The 10,116-nt window shown below is 40.9% G+C and overlaps 1 protein-coding gene across 1 annotated transcript; it reads right to left on the bottom strand.

Moving 5' to 3' along the window:
- Positions 1 to 679: 679 nt before the first annotated feature.
- On the bottom strand, positions 680 to 9,831 carry LOC108377895 (WD repeat-containing protein 7-like). The gene is given in 6 exon segments (XM_017634190.1): positions 680 to 2,722; positions 2,725 to 2,760; positions 2,763 to 2,963; positions 2,966 to 4,966; positions 4,969 to 6,874; positions 9,387 to 9,831. Coding segments are annotated over 5 exon segments (4,446 nt in total). The 5' UTR covers positions 6,857 to 6,874; positions 9,387 to 9,831; the 3' UTR covers positions 680 to 2,402.
- Between the last annotated feature and the right edge of the window lie 285 nt (positions 9,832 to 10,116).

The raw sequence follows: 10,116 nt of genomic DNA, 5'->3' as shown, positions 1-10,116 counted from the left end.
TTTTTTTTCGACGGTAATAAGTAATGCAATTTTTAAATACGAGGAGCCGATCGATTAGTTGTATACAATCGACAATAAAACTCCAAAAAACACTCGGTGAATCGGGTTTGAATTCATTAAAACATTTAATTTAAATTTATATAGATATAAAGGTATGTGTATGTATGTATGTACTTATGTATTTAGGTATGCGAGTATGCACTTGAATGCATACTTGCTTCAATTGCCTACATACAAATGTGGTTTTAAGATTTATTGTTTTTGTTTTCCTTGGATTATTCGTTTATTTTTAGCCATGCTCCCACATAGTTTTTCTTTTTTTTTTTTAAATATTTTTCGAAATCAACACAGAAATATGTTTTAAAAAGTAATTTTACAAAAGAGCAAAACAAATTTCATTACTATGTATTGTATGTTTGTAAATATAATATAACAGTTTAACAAATATTAATAACAGCATTTACATTTTATTGGATTTTTGGGTAATTTCTCTTTTTACTAGTATCGTATTTTTATTTTTATTTTTATTTGTTTTTCTTTTTTCATGTATATAGTTTAGATAATGTATTATAATCATAGTTTTTTTTTTGTTTATTAATTTTATCATCAAATATATTTCGCATTTGCACTTGTTGTAGTTTCGTAGTTTTATATGATTTATTTTTTTAATTTTTTTTTTATATTCCTCTATGTAGTACTGCAATGCAACCAACTTATATGTATGTTCGTATGTATATAGTGTGTAAGTGTGTGCATACAAAGGGTGCATTCCAAAACGTCAACGTCAGTCTCCTTTATTTCTAATCGCGACTAGATTGCAATGCCAAATGTGCGCAACTACGGTTAGACTTTTTCTTCTAGTGCGGCTTAGAAATAAAAGCGACTGACGTTGACGTTTTGGAATGCACCCATACTATGTTAATATGTGCGTACCACCGTTAGCCCTTTATTTTTTTAATACATTATTTATGTTTGGATGCTACATAATCTAGAAAATGCAACACAAACGCCATATCCCCCAGCGCGGACGAACAGCAGTCATAAGGGAGTTAGATGTAGATAAAACCTATTATGCAACATTTCCGAAAGACTGTGAAATTTTTACGCGCGATATCATAAAAAATCACTAGTAGCAGATTTTTTTATAATTTAAAATTTCTGCATGGTAAAAAAATCACCCATATGGTAATAATTTTACATACATACATATGTGTATATGTAAATTGAAAATAAAACAAGTAAAACATGTATGTATATACGAAAGATAAAAACTAAATCAACAACGAACAACCAAATTTATTTCTATTTAGATTTTGCTTGTTATTTAAATTCTAAACTTGATTTTAGTATATTTTGCTTATGGTATATTTTGATGCTTTTAGAATTTTTTTCTATTGGAAAATGCTACAAATTAATACACTTTATAAGCGTTTTCAGTTTTGCTTTCAGCAATTTGAGGAACCGTTAAGCGTATTAAGTCAAACTTGCCGTACACTTAAAGCGAATAAAATTGAATTTTTAGTTGAGTTGGAGCAAAAAAGTCATTACGTATGTTTTCAACTGAATGTTGGTACAGTTGTGTCAGCGCTGCAGTCATTCACACTTGCTAATTAACAACTGACCGTTTAAATTTAGTACTAAAAAAAAATATCAAATAGGCGGCTTGTTTGAGTTTTGCGGTTTTTTTCACCAAGTTTAAGATGCAAGACCAAACTGTGCATTTTCGTAAAATTTTACTGTTTAACTTTCGCACTAGAAAGAAGCTTCATTTAAGATCGATTTTTTCACTGCACGGCCGTGGCTTAAACTCAGTTTAAACGCCCACTCTGGCTGGTTTAAACTAAAAGCCAATTAGCCAATCAAATGTCAGTTTAAACTGGCACTGAAAAGCTGGCCCTAAAACTACATTTTCACATAGAAAGAAATAGCAAGCTCGATAATTGGATGCCGCATGAACTCACAGTTCATTTACGGCGCACATAGACATTTGCGAAATACTGATGAAACGTGGATCGAAATTGTGATATTTAGAAAACTATGATAACTGTTGTCAGACTTTCACTTGTTCCATTCTCTGCATTAAAGTAACATTCAGGCGAGGAGAATAAAATATATCACTAATTGATTTTTGTATAAATAAATAGTTACGTAAAACATTCAAAAAATACGTAATGATGTTTTACTCCACCCAATAGAAATGCTGACTTTCCCTAAAAATATTCCACATCTTCTTCCTTTCTTGTGCCATTGCACATCAAACTGTTCGCCCGCCTTACCCGCCATTAGCACGCACAATAGAAGCGCCTTAGTCGAAGTCCCTAATTGTTAACTGCCTTGATGCTTGTACAGCTTTCTCTGCAACGCTGCCGTCCTGATTGGCTTGTCTGTCTGTTGCACATTGCCTACACATTGAAGCGTGTCTCCGAGCCATCGGCCAGCATAAGCGTCACCGTGCGATTATTAATCCATACCAGTTTGGCTAGCCGCATCGGATTGAGGCGCGACACATCGGGTATGGGCGCTGTTGAGTAGCCTTTGGTGCAACGCGTTTGAGAATTACCCAACCCAAACATACCCGTACTCGTCTGCCAGAACGATAGTCGATTTTCAGTGCATGAATAGGATACGAGAAATTTGCCGTCGGGCGAGAAGGCCAGCGACGTTATAGGATGTGTGTGCGCCGGTATCATTTGGCACTTGTTCTGGCGCAGCTCGTAGATGCTAGGTGGCCGTTGTGTGCGCCAACGGCAATGCGTCGCTTTGCGCGCAGTGCGATATCTGATTGAATTTGCATATCGAGGGACACACCTCGGCAAGGCCGCGTAACTTCAATTCATTATTGTCCACGCAGTGCAGCGTTATGTCCATAACCTCTACGAGAAGACTCGCGATCTCCGCTTGCATTTTGTCAATCAACATTTCAACGCACAGCAAAATTTCCGCCTTGGCCTTGAAAAGCACGACTGTGTGAGCGGTTGATTGATGGACTGCGCATTCTGTTGCATAGTGTTGTAGCGTGCCACTTCACGTGCCATAGTCGTAATGAAGGCGGCTGGTCGTGCTGTGGCGATGAGCCGGAGCGCATGTCGCGCCGTGCGACATGCATCCGCTTGTGGTGTTAGTGGTAGTTTGTAGTTTAGATTGGGCACTGCTTTCCCAGCGCATGCGATCTCTAACAAACCGAGGAGGACTTTGCTGACGTCAAGGTACGGCTCCCAAACGGTGAAGCCGCGGCCTAGAAGATCGATTGCGGCGCGTCGCAGCGGCGTATACTTTGGTAGTTTCTGTGAGGGAGGCGCGTAAAGCAGATGTGCCAAAGCCATAGAAGTTAATCGCGCCAAGTTGTTGGCTATGCCGAAACCTTCTGCCACAGATGATTTTCGCCGATCGGCACTTGCGCGTTGTGGGGAATCCTGCGAAATATCCTGCCCGAACTCAGCACCAATAACACCCAACAATATCACTGCCGTGGTCTGTTTGCGCTTCAATTCAGACAAACTGGACGGCTTACGGATGATTTCTTCTTCCTCCTCCTCGTAGTCCTCGTCCTGATTGTCCACAGCACTGCTGTGACCGTTGGTGCCGTTTCCGCTATTGCCTTGTGCCGCCGCCAGCACCTGTGGCTGAACGATTGGTTCGGTGTGCGTATAGAGAGGCAAATACTGTGCCCAACTGTCCACTAGCTGTTTGCGTCCCTTCTTGCCCATGCGCGTCAATTCGCCAAGTAATATCTGTTGTGCAGCCTCCCGTATCTCGATGCAATGATGCTGCCAGCGCTTAGCCATTGCCTCCACCTGCGGACGTTTGAATTTACGTGGCTCTAATGCCTCGATTTTGTCGGGCAAAAGGAAGCAATGGTGTGTGGATAGCAAACTCCAGCCCTGTTTAATCTGCGATGTATGGTGTGCTATGAGCTCTTCGCGCTCCTCTTCGTTACTTAACGTCGAGTCGGTGCGTTGAGCCAGACGCTGCAGTTTCTTACTCTTTTCGCTGTCTGGAAGGAACGATGCAGCGCTCATCGACATCAATGTGTTGGACATAGCTACAAGCGCCAGTATGTGATTCGATGTCAACGTCGTGCTCAGTTCCCAGTGCAACCGTGATGTGAATACAGCCGTTAATTGTTCTTGACGCAGCAATTCGGGCGCGATGTCGCGCTTTTTGGAGCTACTGGGTGTGGGTGGTATATTGTCCGGTATCTTGTAATTGTTCTGCCATGTGGGCAGCAGCAGAGACATGTAGCCAGCTTTGGAGAGCACGCCAAATGAGACAGGCACGATGGGACGCAACAAGCCCAATTGTGATTCACACACCTTGTCTAAATGTGGGTCCAGGCCCCAGGAGTGTAAGAGTGAGAGCAGCAGCTGTGCAACCTCCATAACGTGTGTCACTTCCATTTTTGAAGCTATTTTGCTGCGCAAATCGTCGGGTTGCTCCTGTGTCTCCACCACTTTCTGAAAGCTTTCGACTTTTGCTTGCACTTTCTTTTCCATTTGTTCCGTCTTCTCTTTGAATTTCTGCACTAAGCCGTGTTTATCTTTATCTTTCAATATTTTTTCCATGTCGCCTGCCTTGTTCTTCACCTTGCCAAAGAAATCGCTAATTTTTTTTGATGCATCCAGATGTACAGCCTTATCCTTTGGATTATTCAGCACCACGCCGAGCACCTCCAATGCAGCCGGTGTCATTTGCGCATACTCCTCACTATGCAATTCGAAAATAAGTCCTTCAATGTCGAAGAATAGTATATGACTTTCTGCGTCTTTTGGATTAGTGCGTAGACCTTGAATCACGAGCGGATTGCTGCGATGTTTCATTAAGAAATCAAAGTTGCCTTGATTGTGACCTTGCAGCTGTTGCAGTTGATGTATGCCGCGTTGGGTGGCATGACGTATGGCGTTCATGTTTCGTGACTTGATGCCGCGGAAGAAGTGTACCGCCGGATTAGCCATTCCCATTTCCGATTAGCCGCAGCGGCGCCACCGTGTCCGCCGTTACCATCTTCGGCGGATTGCTCATCGCATGCCAAAAGAACTTCTTCCGCCAGCATGCCGTGTAAAACACGATCTAGATGACCTGTCTCCATTTGCCAAACGTACACGGAGCCATCTGAACAGCCTACAATAAGAAAATCGTCGAGGGGACGCCACTTAATGGTTATTACCGGAAAAAGATGACGACTTGCAAGCGTCACACATTTCCGTTCCTGTAAACTCAACAAAGTTACTGAGTGGTCAGACGCCACCGAGCAGATGCATTTCAGAATGCGATTACTGCAAGTCTCTGGCGGCACCAGCAGCTGTGTTATTTCACCGGCATGTACACAAAACCGATGTAACATTGTTCCGCTGTACAAGTCCCACAAGCAAACGGCGAAATCTACACCACCCGACAGTAAATGCGACTTCTCGTAGCGCGGATGTACCAGCGATGGGCAAAGCAAACAATTGACGCGGCCGCGGTGGCCGTAAAGTATTTGATGGGATGGCCAATCACTGAAATTCTGTTTAATGCCTACGAGCAATTGCATCATAACCGTTTGCGTTGCGGGCACTATAACTATAGTACCATCTTCGCGACCAATCACCAACCGACTCTGTTGCGGTAAGTAAATACTTGAAGTGAGCTTGACAGGCGTGTCCGTAATACGTGACAACTGATCGAGAATACCGACTGGCGGTGGATCCATAATAGACCAGGCCTCTACCAATGATGTACAGACTGTGGGCTTCAGCACCCTCGGTGGCATTTGTTTTGCCTGCAAAATGCTGATGTTATCCAGCGGCACATCCGGTACCGTCCACACTGAAATATAGCCTTCAGAATCACCACGCAGCAAATAGTGCTGGGGACTTTTGCCTTCTTCGCGCTGATAACGCAGCAGTTTCATGGCGGGAGGGCATGAAAGTACCTTGTCGCCAGGCTGCTGTAGCACGTAATACAAATAGGGTGCGTCGCGCACCACCGATTTGGCATGGAACTCTTTGTTGTCGGGTATACAATTGGCGGGCAACTTGTAGATATAGCCCTTGCCCTCGTCCGTCCAAAGCATGACACGATCGGAACTGATAAAATCACCACCTTGCCAGCGTTCCCGCGTAGGCGCAATCACTGAGCACAGCACTGTAAAATCACCAGCATCGTAGATCTGCCAGTATTTGGTGCATACAATTAGAACGGTGCGTTGATTTTGAGCACAGCAATTCATGGTAATGGCGTTCAAGCAGCGAATTTCCTTAGATTCATTTTCGTAGAGCGGTTCAGCATGCTTATTCTCATTGCCGATTAGGGTCCAAACTTTCACTGTGCCTGTGGTTGTAATTGCCAAAACAACGTCGTCTTTACGTTTCATGGGCCGCAGCACATGTAGTGCAGAAATCCAATCGGGCTTTACTTTTGAACTTAGCTGGTAAATGATTTCCAAACTGAATGGATCCATTACGATTATCTCGGGGTAATAGCCAATGCAAAATAGACGAACATCTTCGCTGTTTGCTGGATGGTAGCTTTGAATATGTGTGTGCACCTGTGCCAGTTTAACCGATTCCATGCATTTTCCATCGATTAGATCCCATGTGCACATTTCACCATTCTCCGATGAGCTCACGAGGAAATTATTTTCGGGCAGTACAGAGGCACGCACTAGGCACAATACTGGCGCCGAATGTCCAACAAGCAGACAACGTGGTGACATTTTCATGGTGGCTGGGTCAACTTGCCACAAACAGATTTGGCCATCATAGCAGCCGGTGACGAGAGTTGATTGATCATCCGACAGAAACACGCTGGACACACAGTGCGTGGGCGCCGATGGGCCCCACAACACCACTGGAACCACCAAATTAGTGCTGACCATGTTGAAATACCGAAATCGCTGTGGAAAAAATCGTTTTGGTGAGAATGGAAAGGGGAAATTATTTTGGATAGCGTTCTGGCATCTACGCTGAGAAATGCTTGGCAATGAAGTGTACTTATTTTTGTTTGTTGCCCAGCATTGACTTGCTGGTCAGTGAAGCGAACAAAACCCTTAAATTTTTGGGTTTGTCTTCAATTAGATTCGACTCTATTTTAAGTGAATTTCGCAAATCAGATAATTTCACGAATTAAGTGTTTGTTTTAAAATACTTCTTCGAGAAAGATAATCGTTCAATTATATCAATGAGTTTCTTATGTTAAATAAAATTTCTTACTTTACTGTCGGTCTTGCTATTAAGTGAATTTTAGAGCTTTTAGACATAAATCATGGGTTCAAATACAAAATTTATTTTTTTTATTGCAGATAGAGGGCTACTTTATAAAACCTGTAGTTAAACGTTAACTCTTTTTTTTTTTTTAATACAAACCAAAACACATTGAGTTGAAAAACAAAAAAAAAAAAAAATAGCGAATGCACTCTGGAGCATTTAAGAATGAGAAGCCTTTGCTTGCTTTGTTATTAATATGACTTTTACACTGTTATTATTTTCTTCACATTCACACTCCAGGGCATCGAAATCCGAGCAAAAATTTTGCTTACTCGTGATGCATTTATTTGTTCGCTGTCACCAGCTAAACAAACACACTCCATAGCTCAACACATTTACCATCGTCTTACCATTGCTACCACATGCTTTTTCTTTATTTATCATTGGTAGGTGCTATTAAGTCTCCATCACGACGACAACGAACACATTTCGGCTGGGATTCGAAGAATGCTGATAAGTGATTACTAAAAGTTTACCACAGAATACTGTCGCAATTGATAACACAATCATGATAAAAGTCGTAAACCTACAGTATGAGGCAAAATGAGGTTCCACTTTCGGATGGGTATTGAATTAAAAATTTATAGGATTTCCGTATAATTAAGCGTTTTGGAAATGGCTTCTGGGCCTCGGAAATCTATGTTTTATTATACGATGAATTACTTAAATCTTTTCATTTTGATACGGACGTATAAACTCCGTAACAAAGTAAAATAGATATTTTTAACAGAATATTTTCAGGAGTTACCGCTGCTGTGCATTCAAATGGACTTAAGGAGAACGCTTTTCACCTAAAAGTAAGTCGCTTTGTTATAGAGTCCGACAGTTGAATCGGCCGTTTTTGGAAGATCCTTGAATGAGGTGTTGTTATTTGGTTATTTGATTATGTTTTTCTTTTGTTATTATACAAATTTATAGAAGCATTTGTTCTTAAAATGAAATTATATTCAAGATTTTAATCGGCAAAGAATCGGTTAGCTAAATAATATAACCTCATTCAAGAATCGGCCAAAAACGGCCGATGCTGACTCTTTTTGGCCTATACCAGCCCCGGCATCGGTCGTTAATCGGTCGGACTCGACTTTGTTTATTGTTTGCGTGTAACGACTTAATTTGGTCACACACTGTATGTATATATGGATGTACATAACGTTAATATAAAATAATGTGGGGAAACCTTTGTAAAAGATTGGAAACGAATATCTAAGCACAAATTATAAAAAAAAATTAAATTGGTCTAATTAGCAAGCTTGCGAAGCCTTGTGAATATGCTATGAATTATTTATAAACATTTCAACTGATTAGATAGTGGATGTTTAATTTGCAGCTCATGATTTATGCGCTAACTAAACAAAATTCGAAATATGTATGTACATAGGTAGATACTGTAGATTCAAGAAGCGCTGTTCATGATGAAGTGGACAAGTATGCTCCGAAGATGACATAAAAAGGATTTGGAGCCATTTCCAAACTTCGGAAAGTTTATTTATTATGTATTATAAGAAAGCACAACAACGCTTGAATTTCGTTATTGCAGTTAAATAATAGAACTTTTCCGTTAAACGTTTTCTGCTGGATGTTTTCATAGGTTGGGGGTTTATTACACTATATTGCGTTATTGTGCACATCATAGCATTTTAAAGTAGATCCTACTTCGATATATAACATATTTTTATTATTTGGCAGATGGCAGTCATGGACTGAAAAAATACCAACGCCATCCAATGACGGACGATACTAAAAGTATGTGTACATATATACGTACTTAGTTATAGAATTTAAATTTCCTTGCGCACATTTCTATTTATAAGTAATCAGAAAATGGTGGTTAATTCACCAAAACAATGGAAAATTAGGAACCTTTTTGACGAGCATCTCAATAATCTCGTAACAGCTTTGAACCAGCTTGAAACAGATGTGAAAGCACGAGTTTAGTTAATTGAACGTTCAGTGGGATATTGTATGCGCGACAGCATTTGGTACATTCTTACAGCTCCGCTTGCTCCCAGATGCTTATTTCATTGTACGTTAGTTTGCTTACTATGTGTACACTATGCGCACATAGGAATACATTTGTGTGACGAAATGTGTTCGGTCGTAATGGTTGCACACTCCCAAAGCAAATTAATTTCTTGTGCTAACATCGCAATTGTCCGCTTCTGCTCTGCCTCCTTCCGTCGCCTCCGCGGCTGTGCGTGTCCCACAACGACTCTTGCCCTCTTCCTTGTGCTCCCTCGTCGCTCCTCCTCGTCTAGACACACAAACAGCAGCGCAGCGACAGCGCCAGTTGCAGCAGTTATGGAACTTCAATGTCGCGCAGTATGCTCCGCTCCTCCTCCTCCGCCTTCAGCGTTTCCTTGCTTTCTTGCACTCCTCAACTCGCTTTAATAGTTAGTCTATGCATTTACGTATTTTATCACCTCGTCACCACGTAATTAAACTAAATATTTTTGCTAATTCCAACGAAAAATTCCTTTTCTATCACTTTTTGTCTCTTGACTCCGAAAAGAAATGAAAATATCGACCGAGCAGAAAAATTATCGATTGACTTGCGTGTAAAATGTCAAAAACTGTCAGCGAACAATAAGCAAAGCACACTGAATTACGTCATTACGTTTGTGTTGTTCGAGTGGGCTTTGTTTCATAGTCAGTAACGTAAGGTTAATTCTGACAACCCATATCTTAGGTCTATTTCACATATCACACACCTACATCTAAACAGCGATCAAATCAGAAATAATTCATAACTTTCTTTAATAAATCAATTCATAGGATTAATACAATTTTTTTTTCTTCATGATTTTATACAAGTTGTCTTGTATTAATTGCGTTGAATCTGTACGATCCCCGAGCTGTTATATATCCGGGTCTG

Source organism: Rhagoletis zephyria, unplaced genomic scaffold, assembly GCF_001687245.7.
Source record: "Rhagoletis zephyria isolate East Lansing unplaced genomic scaffold, Rhagoletis_zephyria_1.1 Rzeph_scaffold_12928, whole genome shotgun sequence".
Classification (NCBI taxonomy): Eukaryota; Metazoa; Arthropoda; class Insecta; order Diptera; family Tephritidae; genus Rhagoletis; species Rhagoletis zephyria.
Note: the sequence above shows the minus strand (reverse complement) of the source record. Positions and strands in the feature narration are given on the sequence as shown.